This window comes from Heteronotia binoei, chromosome 8, assembly GCF_032191835.1.
Source record: "Heteronotia binoei isolate CCM8104 ecotype False Entrance Well chromosome 8, APGP_CSIRO_Hbin_v1, whole genome shotgun sequence".
Lineage (NCBI taxonomy): Eukaryota > Metazoa > Chordata > Lepidosauria > Squamata > Gekkonidae > Heteronotia > Heteronotia binoei.
The window spans coordinates 71,119,931-71,142,075 of NC_083230.1; the positions used below are offsets into that span (position 1 = coordinate 71,119,931).

At 41.2% G+C, this 22,145-nt stretch overlaps 1 protein-coding gene across 3 annotated transcripts in view; it reads right to left on the reverse strand.

Annotated features, from left to right (window-relative positions):
* The window catches only part of CDK17 (cyclin dependent kinase 17), a 145,619-nt gene that overhangs the window by 26,167 nt on the left and 97,307 nt on the right, over positions 1 to 22,145 (reverse strand). For all 3 annotated transcript variants that reach the window (XM_060245208.1, XM_060245209.1, XM_060245211.1), the window contains exons 5-6: positions 17,257 to 17,382; positions 2,426 to 2,482 (exon numbers count right to left, since the gene is read on the reverse strand). In XM_060245208.1, the coding sequence (XP_060101191.1) occupies positions 2,426 to 2,482; positions 17,257 to 17,382 (183 nt within the window). The remainder of the gene's footprint in view (positions 1 to 2,425; positions 2,483 to 17,256; positions 17,383 to 22,145) is intronic.

Consider the following 22,145-nt stretch of genomic DNA (forward strand, 5'->3'; position numbering starts at 1 on the left):
AACAAATTCAGAAAATGTGGGTTGCATTAGCGTGGGAAACCAATAAAACAGTAACATGTCAGAATGTGAGAATGTCTGTTAATTATTCTATTGCTAATAAGCCTTGGTCAAAATGAGAGCAATTCTTTCCCAGAAGTTTTTCCTGTACAACTAATTTATCTTTTAACATGTAACATAATCGTTCTAGTTTGCCATTAGAAAAAAATACATTAAAATATAGTGGACATTTTTTTCTAATGGCGAACTAGAATGGCGTATACATTTATGTTACCTGTTACTATTTTATTGGTTTCCCATGCCAATGCAACCCAGATCAAAGGTTTTCTGAATTTGTTAATTTTGCTATTCTGCTATTGGATTTTAACTTTGTACCACTTTGCATTCCTCGTCTGAAGAAGAATGCATGCACACGAAAGCTTACATTCTGAATAAAAGTTTGTTGGTCTTAAAGGTGATACATGACTCCTGCTTTGTGGTACCAATGTTAACCATGATTACGGCTAACCAGAGTGCTTGCTTAACCAGGATTTGAAACCTGTTTCAGATAATAGCTTCCAATCCTGGTTAAGCTGAGAATCCAGGTTAGTGGTGACTACAATAAACTCAAGCGCCATTTTAATGCTTAAGGTATGTGGAATGAATTTACTCTCAACAGGAAAAAAAAGAGTCCACAATCAGAAGCTAGTCACAAAATCATTTAACCACAATTAATTAGTTTAATCTTAAATACTGGAAATAAATCCTATAGAGTAAGATTACAATGCAAGAGCAATATGTCTGTACCACCGCTAACTATGGTCTTTTCACATGCTTCAAGAATTAGAGAGCCACAAATACCCCTTATAGAAAGTTACATTTTGTTTTCAAGCAGCTCACATCTCATTTAAGCAAACAGCACCAGATCATCAAGGCCTTTCAGTGCAACTGTATAAATGCAAACTTGTATATCCTATTTGTATAAGCTAAATAAGCTATTTGTATAAGCTAATGTAATATAACCTTGTCTAAAAGTAATTAAACCTTTTGCTGCTTATGTAATGCTTGACTGGGAGAAATCAAGCCAGAATACTGAACACTCTCTCAGAGTCAACTCAGCTGAAACTGTCAACTCCTTCATGTGTCAAAGCATATTTCTATCTGTTGAACAGTCCCCGCTGTTAGCACAACCTTTCCTGAAAAGACATCACTTGTCCATACCACTCATGCAAAGAAGTTTTAATGCATTGTGCAAGACAGCTCATTAGATTTCCAACTTCCATCATCATCTCTTACTTTCAGAATAAGGGATACATTACATTTAAAATTATGAAGGAAAGACAGTGGATATAGGGTTGCCGGGTTCCTCCAAGTCCCCAGCAGGGACACCCCCAATGCAATTCTGTCATACAAAAGTTATGTCATCATGTTTGGGATCCCCTCCCCTTCCCAACAACTTTCAAAGAGTCTCTTTAATACTGTTGGGAAGAACAGGGGCAGGGGGAGCAGCCCAAACTTCTTCCCAACAGCATTTAAAGACTCTCTTTTAATGCTGTTGGGAAGAAGTGGGGTGCATGCACTCCTGCATTCCAAGCTGTGAATTTGAGGCTTGGCGTGCATAGCCATCCCTCTCCCTCCTGCATAATTTAAAGGGCTGTATAGATGATCTGTAGTCCTTTAAATCTTGTAGCAGGGGTGGCCATGGGTGATCACTGTTGGGGGCAGGGCTTCAGTGAAACCTCTAAGGCGATTGGCATCTGGCAACCCTAAGTGGATATAAGGCTAGTTTCCCCCCAAGTTTTTAAACTCTGGTAGGATTCAGGGGTCTACCAAATAAAGGATCATGGAACATTTAATGCTCTCCTCACCCCAGCCATGGTTTCTGACCTCAGGAATGTTTATTTCCAGGATCATGGGGCCTATGTGAACTAACAGCCATTCATGTTGCAAGGCCAAAGTGAAGAAAGAAGGAAAACTGTTTCCTCCTTCCTTTTCTGTCAGTCGAGCTACACTAACAGAACAGACAGAAAGGATTATTTTGTACCTTTTCTTCTCCCCAATTCAACCCACCAGCTTTCTTGGGATTGAACTACTGAAAGAGATGTGACAAATTGCTGGACCCAACTGTCTGGTTCATGGACATACAGTAGCTGCATTCAGAAATGACAAATGAAGGTTTGTTCATGATGGCACAAACCTGCCTATTTGTTATGTTCTTGCACTCCCTCCATGGCACAAAGAGCACAACTGAAGACTTCCTGGTTCCACAAGACTTCAGTATAATTCCAATTTCTTACAATGTCTTATGTGACAATTTAAATTTTGTTTTCTACCCAAATTTGGGAGTCATAAATATTTTGCACATTAAAAATACCAATATAAACATTAGTTGTATCACAGAAGTATTGCCGAAAACCCTAACTGCTTGGGGGAAAAATGGCACACATACCTCACCAAGCTTTTCCAATTTGATGTAAGTTTCCATTTTCCCAAAACCAATTTCAGACTGTAACAAAAGCAAAAGGTAAAGGCTCTTAGAAGCACTGTGACAGGCAAGATATTTACATTGCACAAATTCTCTCTCTGAAAACAAAAGGGACAATAGTACAGTGGTAAGCACACCTAAATTGAGAAAGCAAACTTGAAACCAGGATAGGTTGACAAGAGTGGTGTTTACTAATCTAGTAAAAAAAAAAAACCCAACCCTTTACTTTTCTCCATGGGGGGTGAATAGTTAATGCCAGTTAATGGTATTAACCCTCCCTGTTTTAATACTATTCTATCCATACAGACCAGATTTCCATGGTAAAACAAGGTAAGTAGCACCATTACGCCACACACACTTTTCATGCAAAGGAGCCAGTTTAATCTCTGGTTTCTTCAGTTAAAGGTAAGAAGTTATCAGAGCTGAAAAAAAAGTTTTCCCTGAAACCACAGAGAACTTTGGTCAGTGAGATTTGATAATACTGGGACAGATGGTCTGATTCTGAAGCAGTTATGCTTAGCTCAATTTTAGTAACATATTCAAGTTGAGACTGTATAAAGCAATACATGCATAAATAAAATCTGGTGCTGTGACTATATAAAAAATAAAGCTGGCAGAAAAGTAAATTACATAAATTATATGCTGAATGTTTAACATTTGCCTGATTCTATATAGTTCACGTCGTAGGAAAAAAGATACTGAAAAATATTATGTCCAAACAAAATGTAAACTACTAGGCACTGCAGTGTCATCCACCCTATGATCCTCAGAACTGTATTCAAACACTTAACGTCATCAGTAACCCTGATCCCATTCTAGTTTATATCTTATGTACAATTTACATCTAGCAACAGACCAAGAATAGGGTGCACACATTCAAATGCAGAATAATAGAATTCAAAAGCAATACTTTGCAGAAACCCCTAAATTCAGATATCCATTCACACGCATGGATACTCCCTATACCAGGGTGGTCAACAATAGCTCTCCAGATGTTTTTGCCTACAACTCCCATCAGCCCCAGCCATTGGCCATGCTGGCTGGGGCTTATGGGAGTTGTAGGCAAAAAAACATATGGAGAGCTACCGTTGGCCACCCCTGCCGTATACTGCTATCTCTGTAGCCACATTACCTCAAGGAGCAGTGCTGTCAGGTAACTGTGGTTTGTCTATTTAAATAAAACAGCAAACCACAATTATTACAAACTGTGCTTAACAAATGAGCTACAAGCCCTAGTTTGAAATATTAGTCTGGTGCAAACCAACAAGCTGAAGCTGTTTTTCTGAAATACCTGCATATAGACATCACAGGTAATCAGGGTTTGCTCTAACCATTGTGTAGCATGATTTCTGAGTATAGTGTTTATCTGACACAATATGTTAGCTACAAGTATTTTAATGTGGGCACCTGAGTACAAATAACTTTCAAAGTAGCAGTTCTTTTAAATCATGCCCCCAACCCCCCATTTTAACCCAGTTAAATACATATAAAATTAATCTTTCCTAGGAAATTGCTAACCTAGTCTACAAAACTTTATTTTTAGAGACTTGTTTATATTTAGTGGTCCTAGATACTACTTCTATGTACAGCAGTTATACAAAACAGAACAGCATGTTTGACAACACATTTTTGCCATCTTTACTGGAGTGTTTATTTAATCATAAACCAAGCAAGGAACCTTCAATATGTTATGGGTGCATTAATATTTTCCCCTGTATATCCACACTCTGTCTCTTTCCCTCCCCCTGGAAGCCCCCACAGATTCCTCTTCTCTCCCACCCACTCAGCTTTATCTGCTCTCCATTTTTCCCTCCTCCTTCCTCCAAGGCAGCTGCTGCCCTTTTTGTCTTTCCCAACCACCTAACTACTTTCTGCTTTTCACTTCTCCTTCAGCTTTTCCTTCTCTCTCCTTTCCCTGCTTCTCCCCTCCCCCCCCTCAACTCCCATCTCTAACTTTTTTCAATTCCTTACCCTGTACTTACAGAAACCAAGGTTTGGAAGGTTTTACAATATTCTTATGGTTGCTTAGATATCAGAATGTAGATATCAGAATGTAGTCACATGGTTACTGAAATACCGGAATGTAGTCTCATGAGATCTCAATGGGCATTCATTTTTTAAAATTAGGTGGTGTTTCCCTGCTACCCAGGAGCTTCCCTCAGATTCGTAGAAAAATCCCCCACCTGTCCCTGAACTCACTTGTGGAGTTTCTGCACCATACTCTAGGACCAATTTTGTAATTAGGTATATTCATGTTTATTAGTATTTCTTACTCTAGAAAAATGGAAGGAAATATAATAAGTACACTACAGCTACATATATTAATAATTTCACCTTCAACTTAGGTAGGCTTTCTAAAGATTTTCCTCCCAAATGCAGTCTTAAACTTATGCCACTGGATGTGTTCCTGGCATAAATCAGTGGGCTTTTCAGTGCTCCAGTTGCATTAGCATAGAAAGTCTGAAGTTAGACAGAAGAAAACCAAACCCTTCTGACACAAAACAAGGTTCTGAGAATGTCAGACTTACTATCCGCTTGAGAGAAGAGACGCTCTTCCCCCTACTCACTTGGGACAAAAACATCCGATGTTATTAGCCCTGGTTGCTATAAGCATACTTAGGAGAAAGGATTATTTTCCCTGTAGAAATTGCAGATGCTTAAAAGCAGCTGCAGGAGCACTAGGGTTGCCAAGTCCAACCCCAGAAATATCTGGGGACTTTGGGGGTGGAGCCAGGAGACACTGGGTGGAGCTAGGGGGAGGGGGGGAAACGGCGCCGGGGAGCGTGGCAAGCCGCCCCGTCTTGGAGCGGGTGACGCCACTGCGCAGCTGCCGCCTCTTCTCCGCTCGCCGTGGCTGCTCCTCCGAGATGGGCTCAGCCTGAGCCCATCTTGGAGGAGCAGCCACGGCGAGCGGAGAAGAGGCGGCAGCTGCGCAGCGGCGTCGCCCGCTCCGAGACGGGGTGGCTCGCCACGCTCCCCGGCACCCCCCAGCAAAGTAGAATGGATGGTGAATGTTTTCTGTTGTTTTAGCTGCAGAAGATTCCCCTTTCGAACTTGCCATACATTGCTACTTTCCTTCCCAGACCCCTAAACTCTTATCTTCTCCCATGAAATCAGCAGTGCCCCGCGAAAGCTCATACCTTGCCACAAATGGTGTTAGTCTTTAAGGTGCAACTGGTCTCTTACTCTAATCCCAATGAAATCCAGTTGTCTTTAAAGTGCTGAAAACTTTGGAAGAAAATATTTGGAGCTTGATTCAGCATCCACGCTATTTTAAACTTGTTCTTTCCCAGAAGGATCACCGAATTCTAGGTGAAACTATACAGTCGCCCTTGCAATTCCCTTCCCTTGGGAAACTCTAGTTTCCTTTGCAATGAAAATAATTCTTTGTATGCTCAGAGGCATGAAGGAGCGTCTGCTATTGGTAACTTTACTCACGGGTCTGAGTTCTACATTAAGCACAGAGGTCCTGAGCCTTATGTTAGGGAAACAGGCGCAGGTCATAACGGAGCCTCTAGACACCCATCCAACTGCCAAAAAAGCGACGCCCTCCAACTTTAACGTTGTACGCTTAGCTATTACTCTTCAGCTGGACGAATCCATGGGGCAGGAAGGAGGGGCGAAACCCTCCTTCCACGCTTCCCAAACAAGTCGTGCAGCAAGCTGTTCATCGGCGAGCTTCGCCTGATTGTCTTGACCAGGCTGAACAGAAGCAGCCATGAGGTGAGCGGCACAAGGGGGAACCCTCTGGGGGGGGCCCCCGGAGACGGGTGCCTGTTTCTTCCTCCCCCCTCCGTCTGCTGGCTTAGTAGGGCCCTGCCCTGTGCTGCAGCTCTTTCCCTTCGCCTGGGGGGGATCCTCTGCCGCGGCTGCCGTGCGGTTCATGCTTTCGAGTGAGACTGGACGGAGCTTGGACTGTAACGAAGAGCAGCTGCAGCAGCTCGAGCCAGGGCAAACCGAGCCATGAGCAGCTGCCGCGATCGAGCCAGGGCAAACCAAGCCATGAGCAGCTGCCGCGATTTTCCAGCTGCTTCCCCGGACTTGCACGCCTGGCTGGCCTCCTCAGGGGATGCCTGGTAGGAAAGAGGATGAGAAAAAGCAGGGTCTGCCGGATGGTCCTGGCCACTTGTCTGGGCTCTTTGCTCTCGGAGGAGCAGCCATGGCGAGCGGAGAAGAGGCGGCAGCGGCGGCCTCGCCGGCTCCGCTCCGCCTCTGGGGTGGAATCGGAGGGGGGGTGGAGGCAGGCCGGGGGCGTGGCGAGCCACGAGTCCGGATCCTAGAAGGGCCCGGATTTGTGGCTCGCCATGCTCCTGGCCTGCCTCGCCCTCCCCTGCGCTGCTGCCACCTCTTGGCTGCTCCTCCGAGATGGGCTCAGCCTGGGCCCATCTTGGAGCAGCAGCTGCGGTGGGCGGGGAGGGGGCGGCAGCGGCGCAGCGCAGTGGCCTCGCCCACTCCGGGATGGGGCAGCTCGCCATGCTCTCCGGCGCCGTTTCCCCCCTCCCCCCGCTTCCGTTTTTTGGGGGAGCAGGGGAAGAGGGTGGAAATCCTGGGGTCCCCCGCCAGGGCGGGAGGGTTGGGAAGCCTAAGGAGCACCTAAGAATTTGGCGGAGTGGACAGAAGAGAAAAGAAAATAGACATTCTGAATTATCCTTCCCCCATGTCCCCATCAATCATAAATGCCTTAAAAAAAAACATAATCGCATGTTAGTTCTGCATCTCAATCAGCTTCCTGGAAGACCTGTTACAAGCAGCAACAGCACTTTATCTTCATAGCTTGTTCTAAAATAATCTTGAATTCCTTTTCTACAGTAGAACCCCATGGTGAGATCAGTATCAAGTGAAAGAATAAGACAGGTGGGCTGCCAAAGTACCTGCAAACAGGCTTTATCCTCAACCTTAAAACTCTGTGACAACAAAAAGAACTACAGAAATCATGGAAACCACTGAATCACACAATCAGCAGGTAGTAGGGCCTGAGGCCCTGCAGAAACATGCACTGGCATTGGCCCGAGGACTGGGACACATACATTCTGGCTGAGTATGGATGAACACATACTGCAAACTTCCTTGATGTGCTTTTAAAAACTAATATATTCCTCAAAATTGGGAACACAGTTGCATATTTCTTTAAAAAACTTGTATGTTATGTCTTCAGACCTGCTGTGATGGACTAAGGCAGTTAGCCTGGTGAGCAGGGAACAGCTCACTTGATTGGTTGAGCTGTAGCCATGGTTACAAAATGTATCAATTTCAAGAAGGCTTGCTGTGGGGGAGAAAAATGCCTCACAGAGTTCAGTTCAGTCTGGGTACTGAAGGAGATCAGTTGTGACAATCAACTGGGAAGGAGCTGAGACAATCTGTCGGCTGAGTTCCTTGTGAGGCAGAACTGGATTTTGAATTCTGTCAGAGACAGAAATAGTTATTGGGAAGAAAGGCAACACCAGGCTCTTTCTGTGTGAAGAAACTCTGAGGGAAGCAGAGGAAAATTTAAGGCTCTACTGAGGAGATCTGTCAGAACTTCAGGGCAAACTCCTGGTCTAATTAAGAACACACCAACACACTGAGGGAGAGACTAGTTCCTTGTGGCTGAGAAGAAATCCCAGGTGACAGACAGGGATACTACCTGGGTGGGATTGAGACAAAAGGTGATATGTGCCTGAACTTCAATCCATAGGCTGGGGGCCCAGTAGCCACCCCCAAGCTATAAACCTGCTCCTTCAGAGGGAGTGCAACTACCTCCAGGAGATGCTATAAAATGAAATTATCTGTACCAAGAAATGTATTGTCAGGAATCATAATAGCAGAAGAAAGTTTCTCCAAGTGGAAAGAAAAGGCGCCATCTGTTGCATGGTAGTATCCCATTATTTTTTTAGACAATGCAAGTGGGGGCCTGTGAAACTCACAGGGGGATCCTATCTCCCCCCCCCCCTTAGCAAGTCCAGAACAATCACCTGCCTTGAAGCCCAGCAGCAGCAGTGTCTGGTCCAGAAGTGTCCAAACCAGTGTCTGGTCCAGAGTGGCTCCCAGTGCCTGCCAAAGCAGGGCCCTGAGTGGCTCCGTGTCCACTGTGGCTGCAGCAGGGCCCTGAGTTGCTCCCAGTGTCTGCCACAGCAGATGCAGCTCCCAGGCTCCACCATACAGGTAAGGGAAGAATTCTCTGTGCAAGCGCAGGGAATGCTCCTTTTTTGTTTGTTTGTTTCTACAAACCTGGGGTGTTCCCCAAGTGTGCAGAAAAATCTCTTTAGTCACCATATGGCCCTGATCTGCAGATTTAGATATCCACAGATGGTGGTCACAAGTGGCTAATAGTATATAGATTTGAACTGAATACATCTTATGTACTCTCAGATATTTTTACTTATGACTTTATTTATCCACTTGAAAAGGCATGGAATCCTACTCAAATAATTGCTTCCCCAATACCAGTTAGAATTCATCAGTCAGAGTAGATGGCTGGTAAAAATATGCCAATAGATATTCAAAACTATTTTGGCTACATGGCTTGTTACCAACTGTGGAATATCAAATACTACTTAATATTACTCTTGTCATTAACTATTTAGTTAGAGTCGCTTTTCATTTCCCCCCTTGCCAAAGTCTATCTGCAGTAATATATCTTGCCATTGGAATTAATCACATTTGTTTAACCCTAGCACTCATTCGGTACCTCAAAGGGCACTAAAAGAAGTAAAATATTTTTCCCTAGAAGGCTCAGCTTCATACATGATCATATTCCATGCATTCTATTTCAACTTTCTCACACATCTTTACAGTTCCATTATAATGGGAATGAGGGCTGTTAGACCCAACAATTAGACTCAGTGAAATGAGCACTGAATATTCAATGTATTGGGTTGGACCAAGTGACCTCAACACATGAAGTTATTTAACACAATAACTATTCTGTACTGATATAAGAGGTAATAATTTTTAAATTCTCATCTCTGGTCAATTTTGAGAGGAAGGCAAAATGCAGGAAGTCATTACAGACCAACACCCTATACTGTATAGTTGTATCTCTACCATTATAAGAAGTAGTCCTTAAAAAAAATTATATATTAAAGTGGGGGCACTGTCAATGAAAACCACATTATCTTAATGAAGTGTTTTTATAACTACAGGAAGGCTAAAATACTAAGTCACAAATTACATTTTTCAGGTAAGATGAACTAAAAGGTGCTTGTTTCCTGATTATGTATTACTGCAAACCTAACACTGCAGTGGGTCAAATAATCACTCCACTAAGCTATAATTTTAAGGGGAAAGTTTTAAAAGGAAGATAGTAAACTTTGCAATATAAATGTTATTTTCTGTTTTAAAAACATGTCTTGGATTTTTTTGACAATATCTTTTTTTTTATATAAGCAATGTTTGCACTCTACATACATTTTAACTGCCACTCAGCAAGCAGTCAAGAAGCCACAATCCCTGGGCACTGGTTGCTTAAACACAACAATATTGCACATCTCCAGAGAAGAGTACATCAGTCTGAGAGAACAGAGGTACAAGATGGCACATGTATGCCTGCAAAACCCAAACACAGCTGCCAGATCTCAATTTCCACAGTACAACAAGGTCTTTAAAAATAGTGTGAGGGGGGGGGAGCACAGGAAGAATCTGCAAGAGCCAATGCATTGTAAAGGCACATTATATTCATTAGATGGCACTATTTTTCCTGTTATAACTTTAAAGAAGTCCCAGAAACAGGAACTGCTTTAGGATCAGGATGCTTCTAGTCAAATGGTAAGATTTTACTGAATATATGTCTGGCGTAGTCAACAAAAATAGCATTTCTGTATCTACAGCTATCTTTAAAATTCTAGCTTTTGGTTTTGAGTTTAATGATATTCCTACAGTGGTCCCCAGATTACTTTCCCATTTCATTTTACATCTCTAATTTATCTGAAAACTCCCAAGGTAGTACACAACAAACATCATAAATAGAAAATTACAACCCAGATATCCAGCACCTATAGTTAAATTCATTTTTCATTGAAGTATTTATAGTGCATCTTTACTTATATGAATCCCAAAGCATCTTGCAAACAAAAGCACCACCTATGAGTCCTAACATGTTAAAAACAATTAAAAGATTAAAAACCCCTAAAAACAGCAATGCTGCAGCTAAATCTACCATAACCAAACAGCCAGCTTGTACCCCCTCCCCTCAACCAAAGCTGTCTGGAGTAAGTAAATATTCACTTTTTGCCAAATGGCAAACAGTGAGTTGGGCTATGCTGGCCTCCCTAAGGAAGACATTACACAACAGTAATGTCCTGACCCAAAAAAGCCATGCTTCATGTTTCCACTTGCTATGCTTCAGACAGTGCAAGGGCATAGAGGAGGCCTTTTAACATCGCTGTTTAAGTAAGAACATTCTCTTTTCATATATCCCTAATATAATCTGGGCTCCAGACCATTTAGGGATTTCAAGATCAAAACCAGCACTTCAAAGTGGGGTGGAAATATACAAGCAATCAGTAAAAATAGAACAAAGCCTGGATCATGGTTTAGTGTGGAAATGCCCTCTTCTCTTAGACTCAGCAAATCTGGCCATGCTGATGTATGCCTTAAATTTAAAGGCTAGACTACTGCAATGTGGGACTCCATCAAAACAAATTTGGGATTTTCATTTGATACACAATATGAATACTGGGGGCCATAGATACAATAATTATCACACCTATTATAAAACAATTTAACTGGGTACCTGTGTGTTTCCAGGATTAATTCAAAGTGCTAACTCTTACCTTTCAAGTACTTAATAACTTGGCTGGGGTTGCCAGCCTCCAGGTGGTAGCTAGAGATCTCCTGCTATTACAACTGATCTTTGAGGAGCACCTGGAAAAAGTGACCACTTTGGAAGATGGACTCTATTGTATTATACTCCACTGAAGTTCCTCCCTTCCCTAAACATCATCCTACTCAGGCTCTACCCTCAAAATCTCCAGGTATTTCCCAACCCAGAGCAGGCAACCCTACTTGGGATCCACACACTTGAAAGGAAGTTCTCTTCCAATACAATCTGTGTACTGTCTTAGATCCCCTAAAAATTTCTGTTTCTTCCCTTATCCAAGTTTATTAGATCAACTACAACCCAATCACAAGCAATTTTATCTGGGGCACCATCCATTTGGTACATTCTCCCCACTGGCATGTTTTCAAAGACACTGGAAACAAAAGATGCTTTTGACTGTTGCTTTATGAATATTTTGGAGGGGACAAATGGGTATTCATCTGGCTATTTTATTCATTTATTTAGATTTTTATTCTACCTTCCTCATTAATGGGTTCAGGGTGGATAACAAGAGAAAGAGTCAATAACTCATCACAATAAAATTCCAATTAAATATACTGTTAATAATTATTTTAAAAATATGGCTAATAAGAAATAAAATTATTTTTAAAAATAAACAGGTAGCAACTATTGCATAAAGATCTTTGTAGGCCACACAGATGCCTACAGATGCTAATATTGTTGATATAATTTTAAATGTTTTGCGAACAGTCCATTTCTGTTTCATTTGCTAGGGCAATATTTTCACCTATAGTCATATAGCTATTACTAGGGCATTAAACAGTGAATGATTTACTGGGGCATGAAGAAACTGGCACAGGTATGAACAGACATCACTTTCCTTTCTAAAGGAAAAGAAACACCTTCCTTTCTAAATGCAAAAAACTGGACATTCTACTTTTGCAACTGCTTTGCATTTACATGGCATTCACTTCCTGCATCTATTCCCTCTCCACTTATCACATATATCTTTGGCCAGTTTCTACATATCCTCCAAGATTCTGATGAAGAGAGCTGTATTTCTCAAAAGCTTATGTTACAATAAAATGTGTTAGTCTTAAAGGTGCTACTGGACTCTTTACTATTTTGCAGCAACAGACTAAAATGGCTAACTCCTCTGGATCTATGAAAATGAGGCATATAGGCATCAAAGAATATGAGAAGCTTTGGTCTGAGTTTGGAGAAGGAAACACTGATTTGAGACCACTTGTAATGGTCATAAGAATAAATGATCTGGGTTTATCCAAAATGCAAACAGCAAGGAAAGATGATGGTAGTTACATTTGATGTACATATGCGGCCTTGAAAGTCAACCAGTCCAGGTGCTCCCTAGGTAAACTTATCAGGTCATGACTGTAACAGTCCTACTCTACTGTCTGTCTCTAGCATCAGGAACTCAGAGAGTTAGAGTTGGAGGTGGGTTTGGATGTCATCTAGTCCAATGTCCAGCTCAATGCAAGAAAACATAACTACAAAATCCCCAACAGAGATGGCCCTCCAGGGACCTCCAGCAAAGAACAGTTCACCACCTCCTGAGACAGTCTGTTCCAGTGTTTAACTGCTGTTTCTGTTAGGAAGATTTCTCTTTTGCAGGCTACACATGTTCAACTCTTGACATTTCCTCACAAGTTTTGGTTTCCAGACCCCTCACCATCCTGGACAGCCTGCTCAGAGTGCATTCTAGTTTGCTGGTGCTCTTAAACTGTGGTGCTGAGAACCAAACACAGTAGATGAGGCCTGACAAGTGGATAATACAGAGTGGAATTATTAATTCCCTATAATCTGGATAGAATCTTTCTTTTACTGCAGCCCAAGACTGCATTAGCTTACTCTAGCAGCCACAACTGCACTGCCAGTTCATGTTTAGCTTGTGATAAACCATACATTCTAAGTCCATGGAAGCCAATGAGTTTATAAGGGTGTAACTCCAAGTATGTTTGTATTGTAAGATACCTAGATCCTTTTTCATATGCCAAACTAGGTCTCCATCATCATATGCTGGTGGCTCTGGTTTTTTTTTTGGGGGGGGAGGGGTTGTTCCTGAAAGTAAGACTACATTTATCCCTGTTTTGTTGGGCTCATTTTGTTGGGCTTGGCCCAATGTTTCAGCCTGTCAAGATCATTTTGAATCCTAACTCTGCCTTTCCCACTGTCAGCTATCTCTCCCAACTTCACATCATGTCATGTCATCTGCAAATCTGATAAGAATCCCCTTTATACCCTCTTCAAAGTTATTTATAAAAATGCTGAACAGTACAAGGCCTAGGAGAAAGCTGTACTCAAGAGAGATGCCGCTTCCAAACATGGAGGTAACATTTACTATTAATGCTAGGCCTTTGAGAGACTTATCCTTCATTAATTTGTTACTCCTGGAGGGAACATGGATACCGCATGTTAATCAGGGTTTTTTTTACGTTTTTATCAGACCTCAACTCACTGCCAAACAGTTCTGCTGGGCTATAAAGATGAACAATTTCTGCATAGGCAGTCTATACACACCATTCATAATTTTAGAAACTTCTATTATGTACTCCCTCAGACAAATAAAAAAATCTCCATTGATAATAAAGGTTAGGAACAAATGAAGTAAACAAACAAACAGGATTTCTGATGGCTTTAATAACAAATCAGTTTGCCATTTACACAGAAACCAGTCATTAGCAGGATGCCAAATAGGGGAGGAGAGAGAGTGTAAAGTTTACTTTTTCTCTGAGATCCCTTATATGTAAAGGTACCTCTCTGTAGTGTTCTGAGCTGATGTGTGTTATGTTGCCTCCTTGCCTTCCTTAGTGTTTCCTACCTTAGAGTTCTTAGTTGGTCTTAAAGAACAGGATGGCTTAGTTATAACTGGTAGAATGACAGAATAGTTGAATGTGGGGGTGGCTCTGAGGTCAAAAGGGAACCTTTACTCTAAATAAAGCAGTTGTTTCTCTTAAACATAGAGTTTATTTATAACAGCATAATGATTTCTGTATGGTTAATAAGCTTATTGGTTTCAGACAGGTGCATAAGTGTAATGGTTCCAGATAATCGTACAGTTCTTGTTTCTCTAAAGTTCCTTATATAGACCTAGATACTAAGGCTTATTTTCTCACTTGCCACTTAGGCTGATATCTTCCACAAAGTTTTATTTCCACATTTGCCACTTAGGCTAATAATCTCTACACAGAACACAGATTTCTCTCACACACCACATCACATCATTCAGTCTCTCTTCCCTTCTCACACACATTGAACAGTCTCTTCCACAAAGCCTCTCAGGACAAACCAGTCAACTCCATCCCCTGGGGTACAACTACCATCCAATCATAATGCTTCAATCACCCGTCCAATCTTTCTTACTCTTTAGGCTTGCATCTTAGATCACACCAATATACATATAAAACTCCACCCTAAAACACAGAAATAAAACATACACAAAACATGTACACAACAGTGAAAACATCACAAGGCGTGTGCACTCTGAGGATTTCCTTGGATCATTTATGGTATGGGAAACCTGCACATCTACAGCATACTAAACTGACCTTTCCAAATAGGTTTCAACCACATTGAAAGTTCTCTTTCCTAGGCAAATAACAGTCAGTTCAGACGCTACATGGAGGTAGGATTTGTCATCTTTGTGCGCTTCCTTTTGCCCTGCTATTAGACATCATTTGGAAGGACAGGAGCTGAAAACAACCTGCTTACTTTTCTCTACGTCAACACCATTATCCTTTAGGCTGAGAAACAGTACTATAACCCTTTAGGGAGTTATGACCTCAGAAACAGGAATCCGGCAGAGTCAGAGCTAAATAACCGAGGTGGATTTCTAAACAGAAGTAGCTTCTTGTAACTGACAATATGAATCTCTTGCTTCATTCAGCAAATGGAAAAGGCACTACAAATTTATAGCAGGTGATGGGGTTCTTCATTCTTCATGTTACTGGGCATTCCTTTACGGGAACACATTCAACCTGTGCTGAAAGTGCTGCACTGGTTGCCTGTTGCATACCGGGTTTGTTTCAAGGTGTTGGTTCTCCCTATATGGCCAGGGGCCTGCATACCTTAGGGACCGCCTTTCCCCACATGTTCCCTGGAGAGCACTTTGGCCTGGGTCACAAAATCTACTTACAATCCCCGGCCCTAAGGAGGCCAGGCTCATGACAACTAGAGCCAGAGCCTTCTCTGTAGTGGCTACACGCTAGTGGAATGAGTTGCCAGAAAAGGTCAGGGCCCTGCAAGAGCTCATAAAGTTCCACAGAGCCTGTAAAATGGCACTCTTCCACCAGGCCTTTGTAAACTAGATTGCTGGCAACTACAGTTCTGGGCAACATATGAACCACCTCTTACTATCTGCTGTATAGCAGCTGCAGAGAGGTCAACAAGATCTGCTTTACAGAGAATTATAAATTTGAAAACTTAAGATCATAGCACCGAAATATTTTTATGTATTTTATGTTTTATAATACTCTATGTTTTACAGTTTTAATGTTGCACTACTATGTCTACTCATGCATATGCATGTCTATGTAAGCTGCCCTGAGCCCACCTCGGCAGGGAGAGCGGGATATAAATGGAATAAAATAAATAAATAAATTCCAACAGTAAAACCAGAGTAGCTACAAAACCAGAGTCAAAGACAAAGTTAACCAGGGCTCATTTTGTAGGAGCTCCTTTGCATATTAAGCCACACACCCCTGATGTAGCCAATCCTCCAAGAGCTTACAGTAGGCCCTGAAAAACAGCTCTTGGAGGATTGGCTACATCAGGGGTGTGTGGCCTAATATGCAAAGGAGCTCCTGCTACAAAATGAGCCCTCGTTAAAATGAAAAATCCAGTTCAATAAAGAAGACAACGTATGTCATGTATTCATGTTGCATTGTTTATAGGAGCTTTTTCTGGATGAAAGTAATTTAAACAAACTTTTGTGCACCAGACAACAATTCATCAGATGCATAAACTGGTCATAAAAGTGGACAGAGTAAAAAAAAGGATTAAAAAGTGCATTTTTATAACCCTAAATGAAACCATGTAAGCCACTCAGGCAGATGCAGTGCTGTAGGCATGGCTGGGGAGGGGGGGGCATCATGGGAACAGGTAGGTGGAGGAAGCAGCTCTCCTGGAGCAAACTGGCTGGCAAACGGGTGACCCAGTGAGCAAGCGGGGGGGAGATGGGATTCTCCCCCACCACAAGTCTTCTGGATCTCCCACTTGCCAGCCAGCAAGTAGACAGCACACATTAATACATAATCCAGTCAAATTAATGCAAGATACCTTGAGCAGGAGTTTGACCCACCACCAGTGGTAATTTAGTCTAGTGTATATAAAGACTGAAAAATAAATGTTCAGTAGCCTACTGAACATCTGCTGAAACTCATCTCCATTATCAAATATGCTAATTATTCCTATTTAGCACCTTCATGTTGAATGCTCTTTAACTGTTTTCTTTTTTTAGAAAAAAGTATAGTGACTTTAAGGTCTGTAATACAATATGCTGGAAATCCTCCCCCCAAGGTTACCATTTTAAATAGCTGATTTGTAACTATACTCTGTAAAAAATTACAAAATTAATGGAAGAAATGTACTGTCAGTAGATGGCAGATAGAAGATATACAAGCCTGACTGATATCTGATTGATACTTATGGTAGTGTTGCCTGAATATACATGGCATTGGGGTTTGTGTTGTGCTAAATACCTGATTCAAACTTCATATACACGTGATCTTGCAGTACATATTCATGACCACAGAGAATAAGTCTCATTAATCAGCTATTATTTCCTGAACTGCTGGATCTTTTTGGCATCACTTTATAGAACACACAAAATTATATTTCTGCTCTTTCTGATACTAGGGCAATACACCCAACGTTTTGTGTTTCATGAACTGAGCTTTGGCCTGCAAAAGCTTATGCCACAATGCAGGTATTCATTCTTAAGGCATTAAAAGCTTTTTTACAACAGATTATCATAGATACCATTCTGGAACTGTTAGAAATTACTAGAGTACCAACTTACCAATGATGCTCTGCGAGAACGACGACTCATTGGTTGATCAAATGGTGGACTGTTAATCTGAAGCTTTTCAAGATATCCATCAGGTATCCTGATGTCTGCAGGTAGTGACAGACGTTTGTTCAGGTCCTGAAAATATAAATCATTACTGTTGGAAGCCAGTTTCAAATCTAAAATGTAAGGTTAAATAAACAATTTAGAGTGTTCTATAATTAAAGCGATGAATTGTGCAAAGAAAGCATGTAATTAAATTGTACACCAAAAGGTGAGGCAGCTTGCAAATCAGCAAGGTTTCAATATAGGAGACTACAACTTGTTTCCAGTTAGCAATGTTGTAGCAGTTCCTACATATCATCTCAAATCTCTACATAAAACAAATCTTGTGCTGTTGCAAACAGTCAAATAAGAGAATGCCGCTTCGTTTTTCATTACCCAGACAAAAAACTGAATACATCTCCTAGTGAAAGCAAAAGGTCAGAAGTATAGAATTCCTTCACAATAAATAAAGAGGGAAAAGGCATTTAAAACATTTTCAGATACTATGGGTGCAATCGCACGTGCAGCTGTCTCTTGGTTTTGAAAAAGCCTGTGCTCTTTGATGCATGCTGCAGCAATCACACAGCCTCCATCCTGCTGCTGGGAGAGGAACGGGCTGCACACATGCAAGAGGAACATTCAGACTGCTTCTGCGTGCCGCATGCATCACATACCTTGGCTGTTCAGACAGCTGGGAAATGTGCCATGGATGTACTTTGGAGATTTGCTACCAGGAAGTTCCTGGTGGCTGTTTAACCTGGTCCCAGCCCATCCTACAACGAGGTAAGGATGGGCAGGACATAGGGGGCAGATATGCATGTATGACTATGCCTGTTTAATCCGGAGGGGAGGGGTGGCTTGGGCAGACCTAATCTCTCATGTGACTGCACCATACTATGTTCTCCCACTGATCACCTAGATATAGATCTAATTGATAGTACTTGGGACACACATGGAATCTAAGTTTTTATTTTCTAGCCTCAGAATTTTAGCAATTTGGGCCTCTTTTCTCACTTTACTGTGCTCAGATCCCTCTAAATTGTAATTTTTCAAATTCCCAAACTCTGGGCTTGGCTTATTTATTTATCCATAACTGCAGTTTTGGTTATACTTGATAACTTGACCATTATAGTTAACTAGACTGGAGGGAGGAGTGTCCTATATGATCTTGAGGGACACACTGAACACAGGGGAACTGGCATGAAGCAAAAATGTAATTTTCAGAGTGTGAAGTACAGTACTTTATATACACATTCCTGTATTCAGATTTTAAAACATATAATCATTAATGTGGGAAACATTCCAAGAACAGGAAGATCCAGACTAGGGATGAACATGAACTGGGGAAAATGGTGATTCATTTGATTTCTGGCCTGATTCTTGGTTTATTGGTTTGTTTGGTTCGGGAGGTGTAAAACTCACTGGGAGTCTTCAGCAGGCTCTTCTCCACCCACTCTCCAGTTTGGCAAAGATTGGATTTGGAATATTCGAGTTACAGCCCTCCAAAGCAAGTGTCCTTAGGAAAGCTCAGTTTCAGTTCTCATGTTGAAAACTAACTCTTCTCTCTTTGTTCTGCAGTGCAAAGTGAATCAGGGTGTCTGCCCCCAAAGAGCAGAATGGGAGCTCAAAGACGCTCCCAGAGCTGCCAATCAAGCTTTGGACAACTGCTATGTGTATTTCTAGGGCTCCCGGAAGTCCATTGCCTAGCAATTGATCAAATCAGCACCAGGCTGTCAGGGAAAACAAACTACAAAGATCAGCATTGCCTAGCTATTGATCAATTCAGCACCAGGCTGTCTGGGAAAACAAACTACAAAGATGAAACAAACGAAGCACCATCGTCAGAAGCAGTTCAAAATTATCCACTAATTCATGCACGAATCCGATTGGTGGTTCAGTTCATGCCCATGCCTAATCTAGAAAATTGGTATAGTAAATTCAAAGCAACATTTGCTTAAAAAACACCATACATAACTGAGTGGAGCACTGGGATGTTGGGGAGGGTGGTATAGAAGCTTAATGAAATAAATAAATACATAAATGTAATATACTGAATATCTACCACTACCACTAATAATAGCAATGTTTTATTTTCTAATAATATTATATTTCCTATATAATGTATATATTTTCTAATAATAATAATATTTTCTGACATTGAAAATAATATTTGTTCTACATAAATTTTGGTATTTATAAAACCTACAGAAAGACAAAGCCCCAACTGAACAGTCTTGCAATATAAATGTTCACAGTACAGGAACATTGTAAGAGGTGTGCTGCTGGATCAGACCAGTGATCCATTATCCTGTTTCACAAAGCAGCCAACTAGTTTCCCGGGAAACCCAACAAGCAGGATATTGAGGCCAAGCCTTCCCCTGACATTGTCTTCTAGCACTGTTTTCAGAGATCTATATCCTCTGGATAAGGAAGTTCCTTGTAGTCATCATGGCTAATAGCCATAAACCTGTCTAATCTGCTTTTAAAACTATCTTTGCTGGTGGCCATCACTATGTGCACTGGTAATGATTCTACGGTCAAATTACTTGTTCAGTGAATTAGTATTTCCCTTTGGCTGTCCCGAATCTACCGCCTAACAACCTCATCAAATGCTTTTGACTTCCAGTGTTACAAAAGAAGGTTGTCTGTCTGTCAATTTATAGTGATCCCTTTGAAATCTTCACAATCCACTTTGGTTTTTACCATCTTGAATAATTTGGTACCATCCCAAAAATCTAGCTACTACACTACATTCCCAGTTTCAGATCACTTATGAACAAATTGAACAGCACTGGTCTCTATACCAATTCCTGTGGGACCTCAAAGGATAGCTCCCTCTGTAGTAAGAGCTGTCCATTTATTCCTACTCTGTGTACTGTCCCTTAACTAATTTAACTATATGAGGACCTGGTTTCTTAGCCTGACTGCTACATAATATTAAACAAAAGACAAAAGTGTTAAAATTGTGAGAAGGAAGAGACAAATGTTATAACCAAAACAAAACCAAGCCAAAGTTAGCTGCAAAAGAACACGGGGCTTTTGCCTGCCTTGGTGAGTTCCCAATCAAGACTTCCAGTAAAGTCTTCTCTAATTCCAGTTTTGTTAAATAAGCCACACATTGATCTCTGTGCTTTGAGAGATATCCTTATTTTCAGAAAACTGTTTCTGATATGTTTGGAAACCAATGATAATTCTACTTAATATACTTCAAACCTACTTATGACAACCAAAAAACTAGATACTGCTGAGACTACAAATGCATGCATTTATAAATAGACACATTCGCAGAGAAATCAAACATTAACAATGTTGGTGGTATTCCTATTCCTTTTCCAATTCTTTTCTCAATACAATCCATCATATTTTCAAGTGTATATGATATCCACAAGGACTAGAAAATTTCATGCTTAAATAGCTACAATTCTCAACATTTAAAGAAGGGTCAAAGGTCCATAAACAAGTGATCTCATATGGGCTATAATTTTAGATTTCCCCATTTCATACTAATTTACTAAAAATAGATACAAACTTTTAATTTAAGAAATGCGTACACTACTTCAAGAATCAATGAAGTGGGTCATAACGAAAAATATTATACCTTTGTTCCTGAAATACCCAAAGCCCATAAAGCTTAAAAAATCAGGAGCAAATAGGTTACAAAAAATTGGAACTAATTTGTTGTAACAGAAGAATTGTCAATCTGAAATTTGTTCTATGTCTTCCCCCTCCCCCTCTCAACCAAGCTAAAGTTTATCAACCTGTGGAAGTGTTGCAGATTAAAGCAGTCTTTTTGTTGAGGCATGCCTAGGTAAGTGTTAGAAAGTTAAAATGATGGTTGTGCATTGCCTGCCCTTTTGAACAGAGTGCAAAGACATTCATAAGCTAGTGTAGCCAACCCCCAAGTGGTGGCCAGAAATCTCCCACTATTACAATTGATCTCCAGGTAACAGGAAAAAATGGCTGCTTTGGAGGGTGGACTCTATGGCATTATAGCTCCCCCTCTGCAAACCCCAAACTCCTCAGGCTCCAATCCCCAAATCTCCAAATATTTCCCCAACCAGAGCTGGCAACCCTATTCATAATTCATTGTGTCAAGTGAAGAGTCTGTATCAATATTTATACTGTTCAGATGCACAGTATAATCAGATGTTGCTGCTGTTTTCTTCCGGATTTAAAGTGGCTGATCAGACAGCAACATCTGCCTCCCGGTATTAACTCGTGGTAGCCCCCCCCCCCCAATCCTTCTCAGAACCTGATTATTTTGTTACCTGCTCCTTTGCGGTGTTTTTTGAGTTCTCTGGTTTCACCTCGTAGTTTTCTTTGTCTGGATAGTTCTGCTGCGATATTAACCAACTTTCAGATGTTTGAAGGCTGTCCCAGACCAAAAGGAGCCTCAGACATCCTTTTTACGGTCACCATTTTTTTCCAACACATGTTTTAACCTATGCGCATGTGCATAATAGTGGGGAAAAAAGAACTGCATGGTGCTGTCGTGTGGATGGCAGAAGACAGTTTCACCACGGAGTGATTCGATGCAGTATGACAGTCTGATCGATAATATCCGGAACAAAGATATTCGGAACAGAACCGGGTCAGTTTAACATGGACTCAACACGCTGTGTGAACAGGGCCTTTAAATACCAGGGGCTACCAATAAAAGGCTTACCTGTATGACCCAATGCCAGTTAACTGATGAACAACAGCTGAATTTATATATTTTGAATCCTATTTTCAAACAAGATTTCTATTAACTTCACCTTTTTTAAAAAAGCAGCCAAATATGTTTAGGTATAGCAGAACAGAAGAGACTCAAGGAATGAGGAAGAAAGCTTCCTCCCCTCTTTTTCTAACATTGA